The 21815-nt window shown below is 48.4% G+C and overlaps 1 protein-coding gene across 1 annotated transcript; it reads right to left on the minus strand.

Annotated features, from left to right (window-relative positions):
- Positions 1 to 306: 306 nt before the first annotated feature.
- LOC148220371 (olfactory receptor 14A16-like) lies at positions 307 to 1239 on the minus strand. The gene has a single exon (XM_088155478.1). The coding sequence runs from the start codon at positions 1237 to 1239 to the stop codon at positions 307 to 309; it is 933 nt and encodes a 310-aa protein (XP_088011604.1).
- Positions 1240 to 21815: the final 20576 nt, after the last annotated feature.

The raw sequence follows: 21815 nt of genomic DNA on the forward strand, positions 1-21815 counted from the left end.
TGCCCAGAACACAGCACAGCCCTCTCCAGGTCCTTGGAGTGGTTCAGAAGGGAGGCAGCTCTGATTTCTCCCCACAGACCAGAGTACTTCATTTAAAAAATGTACAGAGAATAAGCTTTTAAAAAGTCATTGTGCTATAAAGGAAAGGTAAATTTTGATGTAGAAGTATTATGAGTAGTGAAATTAATTTCTGAAATACATTATAGCAGTAGAAAAACAGTATAACAGTGGCAAAAAATTACGAAGAGGAGCAAAACAGATTATAGTTACTCCCATTCTGAGTACTCTGCAGAAGAAAGGTGCAGTTTATTGCTTCAGAAAAAATCCAGCCAACCCTTTCCTCAGGGCATCCTTGAGCTCCTTGTTCCTCAGGCTGTAAATGAGGGGGTTCAGGGTAGGAGGCACCAACGCGTACACAGCTGACAAGGAGAGATCCAGTGCTGGGGAGGAGATGGAGGGGGGCTTCAGGTAGGCAAATATGCCAGTGCTGATAAACAGAGAGACCACAGCCAGGTGAGGGAGGCAGGTGGAAAAGTCTTTCTGCCATCCCTGCTCAGAGGGGATCCTCAGCACAGCCCTGAAGATCTGCACATAGGAGAAAACTATGAACACAAAACAATCAAAAGCTAAAAAGATACTAATCACGATAAGCCACACTTCCCTGAGGTAGGATAGAGAATAGGAGAGCTTGAAAATGTGTGGGATTTCACCGAAGAACTGGCCCAGGGCATTGCCATGGCACAGGGGCAGGGAAAATGTATTGGCTATGTGCAGCAGAGCATTGAGAAAGCCACTGGCCCAGGCAGCTGCTGCCATGTGGGCACAAGCTCTGCTGCCCAGGAGGGTCCCGTAGTGCAGGGGTTTGCAGATGGACACATAGCGGTCGTAGCACATGATGGTCAGGAGGGAAAACTGTGCTGAGATGAAGAACATAAAGAAAAACACCTGTGCAGCACATCCTGTGTAGGAGACGTTGCTGGTGTCCCAGAGGGAATTGTGCATGGCTTTGGGGACAGTGGTGCAGATGGAGCCCAGGTCGCTGAGGCCCAGGTTGAGCAGGAAGAAGAACATGGGGGTGTGCAGGTGGTGGCCGCAGGCTACGGTGCTGATGATGAGGCCATTGGCCAGGCGGGCAGCCAGGGAGATGGCCAGGAAGAGGCAGAAGTGCAGGAGCTGCAGCTGCCACGTGTCTGCCAATGCCAGCAGGAGGAAGTGGCTGATGGAGCTGCTGTTGGACATTTGCTGTGTCTTGGCATGGGGATCTGTAAGAAAAGTAATCATGGAATAGTTCAGTTTGGAGAGGACTTTAAATATCCCAGCCCAGCCTGGTGGCACTTTCCCCCCACTGCCTGCCCAGGGCTCTGCTGCCTGGAGCTGTCCCTGTCAGCAGCTGCTTCCCTGTGCCCAAGGCTGGGCCCTGCCAGTGCTGCCAGAGCCCAGCCCCGCCCTGGGGTCTCAGCTCTGCCCTGCAGACCCCTCCCAGCACAGGGCACTGCCCAGGGCCAGCTCCGCCTCTGCAGGCTCGGATGGCAACATCAGAGCTGCCCTGAGTAGGTTGGAAAAGTAACACTGATGCCACCTCTAAGGGGCCTTGCGCTGATTTCTCTCACTGCCTGCTATATTATGATCTGACATAAATTTGTTTTAATTTTCTCAACCTGAACTGAGAGATTAATATCAATGTGCAATTTCTCATCCTGGAAACCCAGAGGTCTAATAAAAAAGCAGAATTTCCCCTTTTATGCAGCCTTTGCCTCAATCTGTTCCCTGTATAATCTACTTGGAAATGTTCTGCAGTTAAATGTCATGATGGGAGCAGCCCTGGACTATCCTCATCACACAAGAACACTTCCAAGCCTCACCAGCTGTCTCCTTCCACCCAGACCTGGTCCCCCAGTGCTGGGAGCAGCTCCCAGGGCTGGCTGAGAGCTGTCCCTGGCAGGCAGCAGAGTCCCTGCCACAGCACAGCGCCCTGGGCTGCAGGACCCTGCTCTGCACTACATCCCTGGCCACCCCTGGCTGCTCTACACAAGAGATCATCAGACAATGTACTTACAGAGTCTGCAGGCATTGGGATGTTCCAGCTTTAGGAGATCACTGCAGGAGCTGCAGCTGCATTGTCCTGCAGCCAGAGGCTTCCTGTGTCAAGGGCTGGGAGTGATTCTGCCCCAGTCACTTGTGAGCATCTTCCCAGCCCTGACTGATTGAAGCTCTCTGTGCCCCTGTGCTGTGCTTGGGGTGGCTGCAGGCAGTGCCCCAGCCCTGCTGGGCTGGGAAAGGAGCTTCTCATGAAGAGAAATGTGCTTTTGAAGGCTTTTTGGTTGCCAGGATCTCCCTTTGTGCCAGGAGCCCAGCCCAGCTCATCAGCACAGACACAGCACAAGGACTTTAATGACCCTCTTGGGCTTTGTGCTGAGGTCCTGAACATCACTCCCTGAGACGGAGTTGAAGAAACCTCTCGAGAACTCTAAGTCACAATCAAACTCCAAAGTTTCTTCAAGTTTTAATGGGACCCACAGTGGGAAACAACTGAGATAGTGTCCCCAGGTTCCAGTCAGAGCCAGAAATTGGAGGCCGAGATGACAGGTGGGGACAAATGGAAGCCAAGTCTTGGAGCCCTGGGGCACAGCAGGGTCTGTGCTACCAAGGGCTGTGAGGAGACACCTTGTCCTGAGCCACTGGGGCCTCCTGGCACAGCCCCAGCAAGGCTGGGCACTGTCACCCCTTGTCCTGCCCTCAGCATCCCCCCACATCCCAGTGGCCTCAGGGATCTGCTGGGACGAGTCCCTGGGGAGCCTTGGTCAGGAATGTCCCTGGGGGGCTCCTTCATGCTCCCAGAAACTGCAGGTTTTTCAGAGGACTTGGGTTTTGCTTTTGCCTTGGAGTCTCTGAGAGCTTTGTGCAATCATGGCCTCCAATTATCTGCTTTAATTAGTCTCATGAGAGTGTTTGTCAGTAACAACACTCAGTGGAGCTTAATAGTGCTTCAAGGTACTTCTTTTTTTTTTAAGGTACTTTCTTTTTTCCTTTCTTCTTTGAGTCTCTGAGTGGTTTTTGGGCAATCCTGGTCTCCCATTCCTTCCTCCAGTTAGTCTATGAGAAGCTTGTGTTGGGGATTGTCTTGGTTTGAAAGACAGGTATGGTCTAAGGAAAGGCAAGAGCCCCCTTCCTGAGATGCGGAATGTAACCCCCTCCCTTTTAATTATTTTAGTTTCAAATCAGAGGCCTTCAGGCAGGTGATGTGGGGATAAGAATAACAGTTCTTTACTGATATCTAATAAGGCAGAAAAAAAGCAACAACAGCTATAAAAATTGGCAACAGAACAGAACAGTATAGCTCAGCTCCAGTCCCTTTTGGCCGCAGGCCATCTCCCTGCGCTCAGTTACCGGTGCTGTGGGGGCAGGGCAGGTCCCGCGCAGTTGAAGAGGGCTGGGTGATGGCGGCAGCGGCCCAGGGGTGAGAGGGGATGGGAAAGTGACTCCCCCTCCCGGTGTCGGTCGTGGTGCTCAGCAGGGTGTCCGGAGATAGTAGGGTGAGATGGGAGAGTAGCAGAGCGATGTCCAACAGCAGGGAGTGTGGATCTCAGTGCTGGGATGGCAGGGGAGATGCCAAATCGGAGCCCGGGTTGTCCTTCCACTCCATGAGCCAAGCGAGAGAGAGTCCCCTGCTCCAGACCCCCCGTCCCACCTTTCCTTTTCCGGTTCCCCTCCCCCTCCCCCTCCCCCTCCACCCACCCCCCTACAAGAGAACATTATCTGTCGTTTTAAGGTGTAGCCACAATGACTTAGCATAACAATGGGAGAAATTCCACAGAAAGAAAAGGGAACAATTCAACCCCCAACAGGGATGGACCTCAGTGGGACCCATTAATGCTTTGAGTCACGTTGGGTTTTTCTTCTGACTTGGACTCCTGGAAGGGTTTGTGCAATCAACCCTTAATCCCTGAGGTTTAAGGGCTCAGCACCAAATGCACCACGGGGCTGATTGGGATCAAGGAAGTCGTGAAAAACCATGGCTCTTCATTGATTTCCCTCTGGTCTGGTGTTGTTCATTAGCAAAGTTTCCTACTACAGTTATGAAGAAATATTTCAAAGAGCTTCTAGGAGATATTTAGTAATATTTTAGAGGGTATATTTTATTATTGTTCTGTTTAGAGCAGAGGTGATTGCAGTGTTCTGTGATTGATATTGGTACAGGGTCTCTCCTCAGGAGGTCTGGCTTGCTCACAGAAGCTGTGCCTTGAGGTCTGACCCAGTGTGGGCAACCTTGCTCCACATTCCCCAACCCCATCCTGTCTATCCTCACTCACCTGGGACCTGCTTTGCTTGGAGAACTTCCCTACATTCAGGAAAAGACATAGTTTTCCTTTATTTTTTTCATTCAAAAACTCCTGAATTTCCTCATTGAAAACAGACACCTTTGATTAGTGTGTGCCAGCCCAAGCTTCCACCATTGAAGTTCCCCTTCCCCAAGGCAGAACCATGCATGAACTCTTTTAGACCTTTGGACTTTTTGGTTCTATGAGGCCTTGCTGTGCCACCATGCAGCCTTGGTTCTCTGAGGTTCCGTACTCTCAACAATGGTCTTTGTAGTTCCAAAGTGTCTCAATGGACTCTTGGTTCCATGAGGTTCATCAGTGTCAAAATGGAATCCTTGGTTCCGTGAGGCCCTCAGTGTCACCATGGTCTCCTTGGTTCCACAAGGCCAGGCAGTGTCACAATGGCTCACAGGTTCCATAGGGCCCCACAGTGTCACAGTGGATGCTCAGTCCCATGAGTTTCCCTTGTGTGACAATGGTCTCCTTGGATCTGCAGTGTCCCAATGGTTCTTTGGCTTCATGAGGCCCCACTGTGTCACAATGAACTCTTGGTTCCATGTGCCCCACAGTGTCACAGGGGTTTCCTTGGTTCTGTGAGGTTCTGTGGTGTCACAATGGATGACTGTTTCCATGACGCCCCACAGTGTCACAGTGGTCTACTTTTTCCTGTAGCAATCAGCAGCAAATCTCACTGGCAGGGCCAAATGCTTAGGAAGAAGGAGAAGGGAACTTGTGGAGTGATGATTTTGTCTTCCCAGGGCATAGTGACATGGGGTGGGGCCCTGCTGTCCTGGAGATGGATGAACACTGGCCTGCCCATGGAAGGGATGAGAGACAACAACCTCAGAGAGCTCAGGCTGAAGGCTGGGTTTAAAAGACTGTCACCAGCACAGGAAACATCAATGTGAGAGGAAAGATGTGTGCTCATGTCTTTACAAATCATTTGGTGGGTGAAGGGATGGGTGTTAAGGTGTTTGAAATGGGTGGCAACATTTCTACTGACTTTGGGCAGCAGGTTTGTTACCGGGCCCAGCCAGTTTGGCTCCTGAAAGAGACAAGGGTTTTCACTGGTTTGTACTGGTCCATACTGTTTTTTTCTGGTCCATACAGGTTTGTACTGGTTACTACCGGTTTGCATTACACAGTTGGTTACTGTTTTTTAATGGTTTTTATCGCTTATACTGGTCCATACTGGTTTATATAGGTTTCAGGGTGCCATCAGAGCTGTTGTTTGTGGGGCAGTGCCTGGGAGTGAACACAAAATTCTATGGGGTGTGCCACCACAAGGGCTGGATTCTGAGCTGCACTGCAGCACCCCCTGCTGGCTGGGAGGACCTGGTAGCCAACTGTGAGTTATGCCGGTTTATATTGGAATGGGGTGCTGGGGGTCGCTGGGTTATACTGGGTTATACTGGTTTATACAGGGATGTGGTGCTGGGAGTGACTGGGTTGTAGTGGTTTATACTGGGTTATATGGGGTTATTCTGGATTTTACTGGGTTAAACTGGGGTGTACTGGATTATACTGGGAGGGGTCTTGGGGACGCTTGGCACTCGACTGGTAGCAACTTCTGGGGATGATGGCCTTACTGGTTTATACTGGGATGGGGCTTGGGATCTACTGGGAGTGACTTCAGGTTGTGCTGGGCTTACTGGTTTGTACTGGGAGCTGCCGCCATGGGCTCAGGGGCTCAGGGGTGGCTCGTAGTGCTTACTGGTTTATACTGGTGCCTTCCCAGTATAAACCTGCGAGCCCCAGGACCACACTAGGAGCCCCTAGACTACACTGGGAATGGGTTTGGGTGCATGAGGCCTTACTGGATTATACTGGGAGCTGCTGCCACAGGCCTCAGGAGCTCGGCAGTGACTCCAAGTCCTTACTGGTTTATACTGGTGCCTTCCCAGTCCACGCCTGGGAACACTGGTAGGCACTTGTGGCCAGGCAGGACCTCAAGGCTGAGCTGGCCTTCACCAGGGCCTTGCTGAGCCGCAGCTTCTCCAACTTCTCGGCCTGGCAACACTGCCTGGGGCTGCTGATGCCCACCAGGAACTACGGCAAGGGCACTGCCCCCTGGAAGGCTGAAGGAAGGTGAGGGATTCCTAAAAAAAACTCCCACAATTTTGCAGGATCCCAATAATTTTCCAGCCCCTCCCTCACCTAAAGTGGGACCTGGTTTGTTCTGTTGGGTTGAATTTGTAGACCTAGTGTTCCTAAATCCCCAACGACTTTAATGGGCAGACCTGAACTCCTGGATACCTGGGTGCCCCCAGTGAGATGTTGGGGTTTCCCCCGCTGCCCCCCTGAGATTTTTGGGCCCCTCCTTTGCCCACCCCAGAGCTGGAGCTGCTGCAGAATACCATCTTCACCAACCCCATGCACCAAAGCACCTCGCTGTACCTGCACTGCATCCTCTCCCAAGGTAACTCAGGGCTCCCTCTCACCCCTGATGTCCTCACCTGGAGTTTTGGGGTACCCCTGAATGTTGTGGTGCCCCCCGACAGCCCCACAACTGCCAAGACTCATCTGTGTCCACATCGACTGGGAAGACAGTGGCCATCATCTTCTCCTGGCCTGTCAGGGTGAGTCAGGGCACTTGGGTGTCCCAAAAATAACCTGGCTATCCCCAAAAATCACCTGGTTCCCCCAGAAATTACCTGGATACACCTGGGGACCCCTTGAACACCCGGATCAACAAAAATCCCTGGCATCCCCCAAAACATCCTCGTTGCTTTGACTGGGTAGACCTGCTGTCCCTAATTTCCTATTGATTTCAATGGGTTAGACCTGGAGTCCTGTTTATCTTCATTTATCTCTACAAATCCCTCCCAGTGGTCCCACTTTTGCTTCAGTGCTCCCGGTCACCCCAGTGTCCCCCTTAGCCCTTTCCAGTGCTCCCAGTTTAAACAGTAACTCTTCCCAATGAAGCCCTATCAATGGGTAGACCTGGTGTCCCTAAATCCCTATTGACTTCACAGGGGTAGACCTGGTGTCCTTCAATCCCTGTTGACTTCAGTGGGCAGAGCTGAAGTCCCAACATATTTGGTGCTAAAATCCCAATTTTGGGCTCATAATTCCCAGATTTCAGGCTGAAAATGAAAATGTTTGGGCTTACCTGGAGGCACACCATCAGCATGGACAGCAGCTGAGGGATCAGGGATTTGGGATTGGCCTCCAGGAATTCATCCAGGACATCCAGAGCATCAGCACTGTGATCCTGGAGTGGAAATTCCCAGAATTCAGCCCAAGATTTCCCCCAAATTTACACAAATTTCCCCATTTTAGGACCAAATTTCATCAAAATCCCCACTGACTTTAATGGATAAACCAGATGTCCCTAAATCCATATTTACTTTAATGGGATAGACCTGGTGTCCATAAGTCCCTATTGATTTCATTAGTCATGTCTGATGTCAAAAAAATGTGTATTGGGAGATTGATATTACAAGAGATGGGGCAACTGAGAGATGTTGTAAAACATGATTTATGGCCTCATGGTGTCAGTCTCATAGAAGGGTGAGACATTAAAGGTGTTACATCCAACACCAAACTATCAGAAGCCTCCTCATTCTTAGTTACAATGCCTTATGTTAGTTTTTTAGCCAATCAAATACTTCTGTGAAGTTTGCTAGCATCCTTTTACACCAATCATTAATTGCTTTCTTTCCCATGGCTCTGCTGCAATTTTTCAACCAATCCTATAACATTTCACAAACCTACTTTGATATATCTTAAACTTCTAATTAACTTTATAACAAGTTCTATTGCTAAGCTTTACAGTCTTTTACTATCTTTCTTAACATACTGCTTTACATACATAATGCATATTTCTGTTTGCTTAAAACATATTTCTACGTAAACTAAAAACTTATATTTTTGTTTTATGTCTATTTTACTTTTTATGCTCTAATTGCTCAAGATTTCTCCAAGGTCTTAGGTCAAACCTTGTATCCATCTCTATCTCTGAGCCAGTATGCACAAGGCCCTGAGAGCTCTCCGTGCCTGCATTTCCCACACCACCTGTCATCTCTGCCTCCAGTTTCCTGCTCACACTGGAACCTGGGGATACTTTCTCAGTTGTGTCCCTCAGTGGGACCCATGAACGGCATCAGAAACTTTGGAGATTGATTCTGACTGAATTCTTGAGAGGTTTCCTAGCAAACCACAGTTCTGCCTTGATTTCCCTCTGGTCTGGTCCAGTTCATTCAGAAGTTTTTCAACTCCAATTAGAGAGAAATATGACAAAGAGCTTCTTAGAATTATCGATTCCAATTTTCAAGGCTGTATTTTATTAATGTTCTCTTTAGAGCAGAGGTGATTGCAGCATTCTGTGATTGATATTTATGAGAAATTAATTTGTAAAGGATTCTCAAAGCCTGACTGAAAGCTCACACAGTCTTGTACATCTGTATGCAAACTCTGAAATAAGGTGTGCTGACTCGGAAAGGCCCTGGAATAGAGAAGACAGTGTTGAGAGAGACATTGAACTAGAAACAAATTTCAGACGATGGCCTTGCAAAAAGATCAGGTATTTTGGAGAATTAGAACTGTGAAAAATCCATTGTGGCAAGACTACGTGGAGTAAAATACTAGGTGATTGGTGTTAGGATTCTTAGCACCATTGTGTGGCAAAAACTAATACAGTGAAAAGCATTTATAAAATATTGTAATCAGGAAATAAGTTGGCTTTGGATAGAATGGCATGGAGTTTTACATGTCTTATGTTTCACCCTTCAAAGAGTCTGATAATGGATTAAATCTTTTTAAAACCCCTCTCAGTTGCCCCGTCTCTGTAGAGCTGGGATTTTCCAATAGTGCTGAGTCCCTGGACATCAGTCGCTGAGAGAAAGCTGAAGGAAAACTTCTCAAGAACTCAAGAGTCAGACTCAAACTCCAAAGTTTCTTTAACTTTAATGGGTCTCAATGAGGGATATGACTCAGAAAGTGTCCCCAGGTTCCAGTTAGAGCACAACACTGGTGGCACTAATGACAGGTGGGGACAAACAAGGGAAAGGTGTCTCTGATGCTGAGCAAACCTGGATGTGTTTCAGGAATGCAAAGGGCCAAGTGCTGAGCCCCAGCCCCTGGCAAGGCAGATCCTGTCCCTCCCTCATTGCTCAGGGCTCTTCCGGGGCCACTGGGCTCTGGGCATGTGCAATGCCAAGGGCAGCACCATGGGGCGGCCCCTGCCAGGCTACTGAGCAGGGACAAGGAGGCAATGAGGCCCCAGCACAGCAAGGCTCACTTGTCCCCTGCTGGCCTCAGGCCCAGGGCCAGCCTGCATGGCCCAAGTGCTGCAGGAGTTGGCTCTGTCAGGGCCTTTCAGCTGCTGCCCATCCCTGTGCCCTCTGCAGCCTAGGCTGTCCTATGGTGTCCATGCCCTGCGCCTCTGTCCCTGCAGGCTGTCGTCATCCCCCAGCTGCCCCACCTCGCTGGCCCCTTCCTTTGCTGACAGCTCTGCGTCCTGCCTGCCTCTGCCTGGACACACAAAGCCTTGGGCTGCTCCAGGCTCCTTCTGGGCATCGTATTGCACCACAGCCCTGCAAGAGAAATTCCTTTTTCCTTGCGTCCAGTCTTGGTCTCCCCAGCTGCCCTTGGCATTAATTCTTTTTCTCTCTGGCTGTTTTCCACTATGTCAAAAGGATCCACCGCCTCTGAATCTACCATTCAATCCCTCCCAGTGCTCTCCTCTGCTGTCTTCAGTCTCCTCTCCACTGAGCACAGAGCTCTTTTGTCCCTATACAGAGGTCACATGCTTGGGTCCATCAGCAGCAGAAGAAGGACAGTTCTTTTCTCTCAGAAGGAAAGCACAGAATCAAGAGTTTGGAGGCAGATGAAAGTCAGCTGCCAGAAACCAAGGCAAGCCAGACATGTTTGTCTGGGCAGCATTTGTCTGGAAGCAGTCCTTGGATATATGGGGAGTTTTGGAGGTGGAATTCCATCTCAGTCACGCGTTTTTCAACTAAAACAGCAGTTGTCCATAGGAAGAAAAGGGCAGAGCCCCAGTGTTTCAAAGGCTGATTAGAGGCAGCCCCAAGGAGGCCAAGGCCAGTCAGACCTTTTGTCAGGGAGGAATCCTTGCATAGTTGGAATTGGAAGGCCAAATCCCACTTTTCTCTATGGGAACCTAGACAAGGACAATCCTTCTATATAGGAAGGAAAGTGAGGAGACTCAGTGTTTCAAAGGCAGATGAGACAGACACCCTCCTGTCAGAGATTTGTAGAGAGCGATGATGTCTCCCCTGATCCTCCTCTTCTCCAGGATATATATCCTCAGCTCCCTCAGACGATCCTCTCAGGACTTTTGTTTCAGAACCCTCACCAGCCTTGTTGCACTTCTCTGGACATGCTCCAGCCCCTCCATATCCTTCAGAAATTGGGAGCGCAGAGCTGGACTCAGCACTCAAGGTGCTGCCTCACCAGTGCTGAGTAACGCGGAACAATCACTGCCCTGTTCCTGCTGGCCACACCATTCCTCATCCAGGCAGGATCCATTGGCCTTCTTGGCCACCTGGGCACACTTCTGGCTCATGTCCAGACTGCTGTCCATCAGTGTCCCCAGGTCCCTTTCTGCCTGTCTGCTCTGCACTCACTTTGTCCCCAATCTGTAGTGCTGCAGGGGTTGTTGTGGCCACAGTGGAGGATCCGACGCTTGGTCTTGTTAAACCTCACCTTTTTGGATTTGGGCCCAGGATTGAGCCTTTCCAGGTCCCTGTGCAGAGCCCTCCTACCCTCCAGCAGATCCACACTCACACCTAGCTTGGTCTCACCAAGTTTTCAAGAGGCCTTAGAGTGTCACAATGATCTCCATGATTCCATGATGCCCCCCAGTGTCACAATGTCCCTTTGGTTCCATGGGACCCCTTGGTGTCATAAAGACCCTTGTATCCTTTGACCTTGCAGTGTCACAGTGGCCCCTTGATTCCATTGGGCCCCAGCTGGAGCTGACATCAGGGCCTTTTGCAATTGTTCAAAGGCTCATGTGGCCTGTTTGTCCCATTGCAGATGCTTCTGTTCAGTGTTGATCAGTGCATACAGGGGTTTAACAAGCAACTCGTAATTATAGATCCAAAGGTGACACCGCTTAGTCATTCTGAGGAAAGTTCTCAATTCTTTCACAGTCTGTAGTTTTGGTATTTGGCATATAGCCTCTTTTCAGGCTTGCCCCAGAATTCTTTGCCCCACATTAATTTCATACTCCAAGTAAGTGACTTCCTGCTGCATTACCTGGAGTTTCTTCTTAGACACTCGGTGCCCTTGGAGCCCCAAAGAGTTTTAGAGACTCACCGTCCGAGGCATGCAAGTGTCTTCTGTCTCAGTGGCAATCAGGATGACATCTATGTATTGTAGCAGTCTCCCCTTCCCGGGTGGGGTTTCCCAAGACTCGAGATCCTTGGCGAGTTGGTTGCCAAATATGGTGGGGAAATTCTTGAATCCTTGAGGCAGTACAGTCCAAGTGAGCTGGGTCCTTTGTCCACTTTTCCATTCAAAGGCAAATATATTTTGACTGGCTTCATAGAGAGGGAGGCAAAAGAAAGCATCTTTGAAATCTAAACCAGTAAACTAGGTTAGTTAAGGTGTCAATACTGTTAACAAAGTGTATGGGTTTGCTACTACAGGACATAAATCCTCTACTATTCTATTGATTGCTCTTAAATCCTGGACTACTCTGTACGTTCCATCAGGTTTGTGAACTGGTAATATGGGAGTGTTAAATTCGCATTCCCTTAACAGATCCAATTGCATGAATTTTTCTATTACCAGCTTGATTCCTTCCCTACCCTCTCTTTTTAAGGGTTATTGTTTTATCCTTACTGGTCATTGTCCCTCTTTAAGCTTTACCTCTATTGGTGATGCATTCTTAGCTCTTCCTGGCTTCTCAGTGGCCCACACACCAGGGTACACCTGGTTGATGATATCTTCACTGATTTTTCCTTCTATGGGAACCTCATTATTTGAATATATCCTTGAGTATCCACCTCCAGAGTAATCTCCCCTTTTTCAAATCTGATTGTTGCATTCAGTTGTTCAAGCAAATCTCTTCCAAGGAGTGCATGTGGTGAATTAGGCATGTATAAGAACTTATGCAAGCCTACTGGTTTTCCCAATTTATATTTTAGTGGTCCACAAAAATAAGCCTTTTCAGCTTGGCCAGTGGCTCCCTTAACCATAATATAATCTTCCCCCACCTGAGTTAAAGCTGTGTTTGAAATCGAACACATTGCCCCTGTATCAATTAAAAATTTTATTTGCTTTTGATCTTTTCCTTCCCCTAGCTTCATTATAACCAAGGGATCAGCTAGGGAAGATCCCCCTGGTTCCTGTCAGTCTTCATTTACATTTGCCACTACCCGTGCTCCTTTGTTTCCCTTTCCTCAGAGTTCTGGGCATTCATTTTTTCAGTGGCCAAATTGCTCACATAGAGCACATTCTTTTCTTCCTAGGCAAGGAGGGAGAAGCCGCTTCTAAAATTTTCATCTTCCTTCTTAACTACTGCCATCACCCTTCCTTGTTTCCCCTTATTCCCTTCTTCTCGATTGCTAAACACCCTCCAGGCTTCATCCAATAATATTTCTAAGTTTCTTCCTTCAGTGGGTCTGAATTTCTGAAGTTTACATCTTATATCACTGGTGGATTGGCCTGAAAATAATGACACTAACTGCTGTATCCCGATATCTGATCTGGGTCCAAAGGTGTACTACGACACATTGTGTCTCAGCCTGTCTAAGAACTCAGGTGGTGACTCAAAGGGACCTGGACCTTGTTTAATAGCATATAAAGTTGACCAGTTAATAGATTTGGGGATGGCTTTCTCTATTCCCTTTGCAACCCACTCCTGATATTCTTGTACTTTCTGTCTTCCTGCCATTCTATTCACATCCCACTTTGAATCCTGGGGGGGGGAAAGAATTCCTTTACATCCTCTCCCATGTCTTACAGTGCTCCTGGGCCAAATCCCAGTGTACCTTTGGGATCAGCTGTTTCTCTATTTCTGTCATTGCATGTAACAGTAACTGTATAGCATTCCAATCCAGGTTATGTGATTTCACTATTAACTAAAAGTGTTCATCTATACTTAGAGGGTCCTTTCTGTAATCCTTTACATTACTTTTCCAAATTTCCAAATCATTGGTATTGAAGGGAACCTGTAGTAGCATCATTGTTCCATCTGGTCCCACTTCTTCTCTAAGAGGTGCCTGCAAAACTACTTGTTCCCTAGCTTTGCCCTTGTATGGGAGGATGCTGGACTTCCCAGGGGTGTTGGAGTTTGATCTGGTGCCCTTCCTGGCTCCCACCCAACTCTAGTGATTGAGAAGGGGAGATCATCCAGATCAGAGCCTTCTTCCTTATAGACCCTGTTATTTTTAGTGCACTTCTGACCAATACTACAGGCTGAGCAGCATCATTTTAATATATGTGAGACCCTTCTGTTTTCTCTTTCCATTGCTAGGATCAGTGGGTCTTGTGGAGGGTTAATACCACAATCCCTTTGCCATTCTGGATGGTTCTGTAAGGTGAAAAACATCTGCATATGGTGCCTCATCCCATTTTCCTTCCCGCCTTAGAAACAACATTAACTTCAACATGGTGTTATAGTCCCATGTTCCATTTAATGGCCACTTTGCCCCATCTTCTGATTTATACAGAGGCCACCATTGATTAGAGTATTTGATGAAAACACTTTTGCTCTCCGTTTCTCCTGTCCCCACAACTTCCTTCCAGTGGGTTAGTATGCATCCTAAAGGGCTCCTCCTAGGCACCTCTTTATTTTGCTGGGTCCCCATGATTTCTCTCCTTATTTCTCTTATCTCCTCTCCCAAACCTCTGCTGGCAATATTCTTTCACTTCCTCATCGAAAACGTGCCAATCCTTGGGAACTGAAAGACTCGTTCCAAAGATCAAATTCACAATCTCACACTCAACCTGTATTAATTCCTGAATATGAGGCCATGGGTCCGGGGTACACCTGGGGCATGTAGGCGTCCACCTCCTAGATTTGCAGTACCACTTCCTTTTGCACCAATGACACTGTAGGAGGTCCCAGGTTGGATGCCACTTTGGTGTCCAAATTGCTGGTCCACACGCAAAGGAAGGAATTGGTCTAACCCTTCTAGGTTCCCTTTCGATTAGAGGTTGCTCTAAATCAAAACCCAGATAACTATCTATGGAATCTGAGAATATTCCTCCCAAGTATACCTGCTTTACTCCCCTGTCCTCCCGTACCAACCATACAAGTCTCCCTTGATCCCTCAAGAAATCCGGGGGCTCAATCTGGAGCCACCTAGAAAGGGCTTCCTCCTTACTTGGTCGAGCCCTCCGCACTCACTCCCAGCTTCCACCACCTTTTTAATTCTGACAGTGTCCAAAAAAACTCACTAATCTGTCATTTACAGTTTCAGACACAAGAGGGCAGAATTACATCAGAAACTATATTATCTCATGCCTCAGAAAGGAACACAGCTTAACTTGTTGCAATTACAGTTAATAACACAAGAGGGAAGTGTTACAGCAGATCTTGCAGAGGTCCACTACAGAAAACATGGAAGACATTACCCAAAATCCAAAATCTCCACCACCAAAATTAGAGTGATGCAAACACAAAACACCAACCACCATATAAAATACTTCCTTCCACCACCCTACAACAAACAACAAGCACAATTTATGGCAGTTAGGTTTAGAGCAGTGAGTTATGCTGTTAATAATACTGATAACACCTTGGTTCCTTCAAGTTACCTCCAAACTTGCTAGTGGCCACCAACAGAAACCCCTTTTCCAGCTTCCAAATACCTTCCCCAAACCTGTCAGCTCTATGAGTCGGATGTCCCCGACACACTGTTAGCCATGTGCAGGCATCCCTAGTGTCTTACAGGCTCACCTTACCTTGGGCCTTCACCAATAAATTTTGGTAAAATGTACCTCTAGGCCACATAGGAGGCTGGTTGCTTGTCCCTGCAGTGAGCGACGGGGAAGCAGAGGTCAGCTCCAGAAAAAGTCCGGGGTGCACTGGGATGTCGATGTCCCCTGTGCTCCAGCAGACAGACGAAGACTTTCTGGCTGGCTCGCCAACTGATTTCGAGAATCAGCACTTGACACTGAAATTGCAGAGAGTGTTTCATTGCCAGCACATGGGGGACACATGGGGGGATATTTCTTCCAAACCATGTGTACCTGGTCAAGACAGGTTCCAGGTATAAATACACATTGGTCCCACAAGCCCACACCTCCCTGCCCGCCCATCTCCACCTTCTCTCCCTTTGTATTATAATTAGCTGCCACCCCTCCTGGTGGTTGTGTTTAGTGGTCTTTGGGATGAAGGCAGTATGTCTTCCTTGGTGATTGCTGTTTGACCTCTGGTTTTGGGCAGGTGCAGCGTAGGTTTTGCTCTCCCTCAGGTCAGCTTGTCCCACTCAAAACCACGTGTCTGGACCTTGCTGGTTTCTGGAGCCACGGGTTTCTGTTTTGTTGGGTTTGTACAATAGCCAGGTCTTGCTTTGCTGAGTTTTTGCAATCTATGTTATCTTAATGTTTTTTTCCCAGCAAATCAGTTTCTATATATTTTATTACATACCATTTCTGCTATGTGATCTATTTCTCCTCTACCTGCTTAAGCATATCATAGACTTCTAAGGTTCTGAATATTCAAAACCATATATGTTCCCCATCTCACAAGATCACACTGGGAGCAGGTTTGGGTGCATCAACCCTTGCTGGTTTATACTGGGAGCTGCTGCCACAGGTCTCAGGGGCTCAGGAGTGGCTCCCAGTGCTTACTGGCTTATAGTGGTGCCCTCTCAGTATAAACCTGGGAGCCCTTAGACTACACTGAGGATGGGTTTGGGTGCATGAGGCCTTACTGGTTTATACTGGGAGCTGCCATCATGGGCCTCAGAAGCTCGGGGGTGGCTCCCAGTGCTTACTGGTTTATACTGGTGCCCTTTCAGTCTATGCCTAGGAACACCAGTGGGTGCTGGCGGGCAGGCAGGACCCTGAGGCCAAACTATCCTTTGCTGGGGCACTGCTGAGCTGCGACTTCTCCAACTTCTCGGCCTGGCACCACTGCCTGCAGCTGCCAGGGTCTCCAGAAAGGGTGAGGCTTTGGGACTGCCCCACAAAAGGCTGTAGGAATGTGAGCAATTCCCCAGAAAAATTCCCACAATTTCACAGGATCCCCAAAATTTTCCAGCCCCTCCCTCACCTAAAGTGGGAGGTGATGCATCCTGTTGGGTTGAATGAGTAGAACTGGTGTCCGCTTTGATTTTAATGGGTACACCTGAACTCTAGTACGCTTGAGTATTCAGATATTGGGGCGTCCCTCACTGCCCCCTAGAGATTTTGGGGTGCCCCTTTTGCCCCCTCCCCAGAGCTAGAGCTGGTGCAGAACACTTTCTTCAGCAACCCCATGGACCAAAGCACCTGGGTGTACCTGCACTGCATCCTCTCCTGAGGTAACTCAGGGCTCCCTCCCACCCTTGAGGCCCTCACCTGGAGTTTTGGGGTACCCCCTGAATGTTGGGGTGCCCCCCAACAGCTCCTCGGCTGCCAAGGGTCATCTGTGTCCACGTCGACTGGGAGGACAGTGGCCATCATCTTCTCGTGGCCCATCAAGGTGAGTCGGGACACTTGGGTGCCCCAAAATAGCCTGGAGATCCCCAAAATTATCTGGGTATACCTGTGTACTCCCCCAAATCACCTGGATCTCCCCAAAAATCACCTGGGTACACCTGGGTACCCCTTGAACACCTAGATCACCCAAAACCCCTGAGGGCCCCCAAAACTGGTGTCCCAAAAATCTTCGTTGCTTTGACTGGGTGGACCTGGTGTCCCTGAATCCCCATTGACTTTAAAGGGTGCATGTTGAGTCCTGTTTATCTCCATTTATCTCTATAAATCCCTCCCAGGGGTCCCACTTATGCCCAAGTGCTCCCAGTAACCCCAGTGTCCCCCCTTAGCCCTTCCCAGTGCTCCCAGTTGAACAAACCACTAGCCCTTGATCAAGCCCTATTAATGGATAGACCTGGTATCCCCCAATCCTCCTTGACTTCAACGGGTAGACCCAATGTCTGAAAATTTTTCCTGCCAGAAATCCCAACTTTGGGCTCAGAATTCCCAGACATGGGGCTGAAAACCAAGATTTTGGGCTTAAGTGGAGGCAAAGCTCCAGCACAGGCTGAAGGTGTGGGATCAAGAATTTGTGATTAGCTCCCAGGAATTATGGCAGGACTTGCTGAGTGTCAGCACCATGATCCTGAAATGGAAACTCCCGGAATTCAGCCCAGTATTTCCCCCAAATTTCCCCAAATGTCCCCATTTTAGCACCAAATTCCTGCAAAATCCCCATTGACTTTAATGGGTAAACCTGGTTTCCCTAAATCCCTATTGATTTCAAAAGGTAGACCTGATGTTCCTAAATCCCCTTTGATTTTTTAAAATAGGTAGGCTTGCTATTCCTACATTGCCATTGATTTCAAAGGGTAGACCTGATGTCCATAAGATCTCTATTGGGAGACTAATATTACAAGAGATGGAACAACTGAGAGACATTGTCAAAGATGGTTTATTCCTTTATTTCATCAGTCTCAGAGAAGGGTGAGACATTAAAGGTGTTACATCCAGTGCCATAATATCAGAAGCTTCCTCATTCTTAGTTACAAATGCCTTATGTTAGTTTTTTTAGCCAATGAAAAACTTCTATGAACTTTGCTAGTATCTTTTTAATTAATTAACTTAATTAATTAATTGCTTTGCTTCCCATGGCTTCAGTGCAATGCATCATTTTTCAGTATAACATTGCAGAAACCTACATGGATACATCTTAACATCTAATTAACTTTATAACAAGTTATTTTTGCTAAACTTTAAAATCTTTTACTGTCTTACTTAACATACTGCTTTGCTTACATAATACATATTTCTGTTTTCTTGAAACATATTTTTACTTAAACTACAAACTCATATTCTTGTTTTATGTCTGTTTTACTTTAATGCTCTAATTCTCTAAGCCTTCTCCAAGGTCTTAGGTCAAACCTTGTATCCATCTCAGTCTCTGAGCCTGTATGGCCAAGGCCCTGAGAGCTCTCTGTGCCTGCATTTCCCACACCACAGTATCCCAATGGACCCTTAGTTCCATGGGGACTCACAACAGCAGACGGGTCTCCTTGGTTCCACAAGGTCCTGCAGAGCCCCTTGATTCAACAAGGCCTCAAAGTGTCATCATGGCCTCCAGGATTCCATGAGGCCCCACAGTGTCACAATGGACCTTTGGTTCCATGGAGTCCTGCACTGTTCCATGAATCCTTAGTTCGATGAGGCCCTGTAGTGTCACAATGGACTCCTTGGTTACCAAGGGGCCACAAAGTGTGACAACTGCCCCTTGGCCTGCCAGGACTCCACAGTGTCAGAATGACCCCTTGGTTGCATCAAGCCCCACAGCGTCACTATGATTTCCTGGGTTTTATAAGGCCCTGAAATGCCACAATGGCCCTTTGATTTTACAAAGCCTCAAATTGTAGAAATGGTCTCCATGTTTCCATTATGCCCTGCTGTGTCACAATGCACCTTTGGTTCCATGGTATCCCATAGTGTCACAAAGGTCCCCTTGGTTCCACGGTGTCAGAATGGCCCCTTTGTCCCATGGAGCCCCACACTGTCACTGTGGTCCCCTTGATTCCATGAGGCCCTGCCGTGCTATAATGGCCCCAATGGCTACAATGGTCTCCAGTGAGACTCTCTACAACCACCTGAACAGAGGCTGTAGTCAGGTGGGGGTCGGTTTCCTCTCCCAGGCAATCACTGACAGAACGAGAGGACACAGTCTGCAGATGAGCCAGGGGTGTATAGGTTTGACATCAGGAAAAAATTCTTCACTGAAAGAGTGATTGGGAACTGGAATCTTCTGCCCAGGGAGGTGATGGAGTCACCATCCCTGGTACCATTAAAAAAAAGTCTGGACGTGGCACACAGAGCCGTGTTTTAGTTGATGAGGTGATGTTAGGTCATAGGTTGGACTTGATGATTTCAAAGATCTTTTCCAACCTCGTTCATTCTGTGATTCTGTTTCATAACTGTCTACATTGTTCCATAAGGCTCTGTGATGTCACAATGGACTCTTGGTTCCATGAGGGGTGGCAGTATCAGAATGGCTCCTTTGTTTCTATTAAATTCCACAGTCTCACAAAGGCGTCTCTGCTTCCATGAGGTTCTCCTCCATCACAATGACCCCTTGGTTCCATGAGATTCCAAGCTGTCACAGTTGACTCCTTGGTTCTGTGAGGCCCCGCTGTTGCCAAATCTCCAAAATATCAGAATAGGACTCCTTAACACTAATTTGGTGTTAAAGAGGACATCGTTTATTCAGGCTTGAGGTCCAACATGAGATAACTCTTAACCTTACATGGACATGTGATTCATTTCCTATGGGAAAAAAGCACCTTTCACATCCAGGCGTACATGGACAAAGTTTGGAATCGGCTTCCAGAACTCCCTATATCCAAGGACAGCTCCCAGACAAAAGCTGTCATGACTGGCTGGCCTTGGCTTCCTGAGAGCCAGCACCCATCTGCCTTTTGAAACAGTGAGGCTCTTGGCTTTCCTAATGAAAAGAAATCTTCTTCCATTGCAGGCACCCACAACCAAAGTTGAGATTTCACCTCCAATAATCCCTGTGTCCAAGGATAGTCACCAGATGAAAGGTGTCAGGAGAGACAGGTCAGGCTGGCTTAGCCCGTGGGCGATCGTCTCTCATCTCCTTCCAAAACACTTGGGCTTTGCGCTTTTCATTCCTATGGAAAAAAGCATCCATTTGACCAGGCATCCATGGCCGAAATTTGGATTCCATCTCCAAAACTCTGTACATCCAAGGATTGCTCCCAAGTGAAAGCTGCCAGGACAGACACGTCTGGCTGCCCCTGGCCTTTTGGGGGCTGCCTCTCACCCGCTTTCCAAACACGGGGGCTCTGTGCTTTCCTTCCTATGGCAAAGAACTGTCCTTCTCCTCCGAGTGTCCATGTCTAAGATTGGCATTCCACATATAAAATTCTGTATATCCAAGGATAGGTACCAGAAAAAATCTGCCAGCACTATTTAATCGGGATGTCCTTGTCCTCCAGTGACTGCCTCTCATCTACCCCTGCAACATTGGTGCTTGGTTGTTTCCTTCCTATGGAGACCATTGTGACACTGTGGGGACCCCATGGAACCAAGGACATCACTGTGGCCCTACTGGGCCACATGGTGCCAAGAGGTCGGTGTGAAGCAGCAGGGCTTTGTGGAACCAAGAGGCCATTGTTGCATTACAGGGCCTGGTGCAGCCAAAGGGCCATTGTGATCCTGCAGGGCACTGTGGATCCATGGAGACCATTGTGACATTGGAAGGCCCCATGGAATCATGGAGACAATTGTGACACTGTGGGGAACCAAAGGGCCATTGTGACCCTGCAGGGCCTCATGGAAGCAAGGGGCCATTGTGACACTACAGAAACAAGGAGAACATTGTGACATTGACGGGCTCCATGGAATGCAGGGGACATGGAACAGGTCTGGCTGGATTGGCCTCCTGGGGGCCACCTGACAGGTCCAGCTGACTTTGTCATGCCAAAAGCTGCCTCTCATATCCCCTTGGAGCACTGGGGCTCCATGCTTTTCTTTATATGGAAAAGAACCTTCCTTCTTTCCAGGAGCCCGTGGCTAAAATTGATATAGGCCCTAAAAAATTCCCTGTATCCAGGGATTTCTCCCAGACAAAAGCAGCCAGGACAGGCTCTGGTAGTCACCTTTTATCGGCCCCTGTAACAATCAGGAACTGTTTCTTCTACCCATGGAAAGGAACCGACCTTCTCGTCCAGGGCCAAAATTGTGATTTGGACTCCCAAATTCTGTCTATCCAAGGATTGCTCCCAAACAAAAGTAGTCAGAAGAGAGAGGTCTGGCTGGCCTTAATCTATTGCTGATTTTCTTAGACTATGAGAAGATTGTTTTCATTAGCCAACACATTGGAGAGGTCCCAGAGATGTCCCAAGGTGGGTTTTGAAGACTGCAAGCACATGACCACTGTATAGGGACAAGGGAGCTCTGTGCGCAGAGGAGTGGAGACCGAGGACAGCAGAGGACAGCCCTGGGAGGGATTGGAGGGTGGTTTCAGAGATGGAGGATCCTTTTGACACAGTAGAGAACAGCTGGAGAAACAATTAATGCAAGGAGCAGCTGGGGAGGGCCAAAGCGGACATGAGGACAAAGGAGTTTCTCACCCAGGGTAGAGCTGTGGTGCAACATGCCCCCCATAAGGAGTCTGGAGCAGCCCAAGGCTTTGTGTGGGCAGGCAGAGGCAGGCAGGAGGCAGAGATGTCAGCAAAGGAAGGGGCCAGCGAGGTGGGGCAGCCGGGGGATGACGACAGCCTGCAGGGACAGAGGCGCAGGGCATGGACACCGTAGGACAGCCTAGGCTGCAGAGGGCACAGGGATGGGCAGCAGCTGAAAGGCCCTGACAGAGCCAACTCCTGC

Source organism: Sturnus vulgaris, chromosome W (genome assembly GCF_052056855.1).
Source record: "Sturnus vulgaris isolate bStuVul1 chromosome W, bStuVul1.hap1, whole genome shotgun sequence".
NCBI classification, from domain to species: domain Eukaryota; kingdom Metazoa; phylum Chordata; class Aves; order Passeriformes; family Sturnidae; genus Sturnus; species Sturnus vulgaris.

What these genes read in the sequence shown, in the direction of transcription:
- LOC148220371 (XM_088155478.1), bottom strand. Translation starts at nt 1,239, where the DNA reads ATGTCCAACAGCAGCTCCATCAGCCACTTCCTCCTGCTGGCATTGGCA.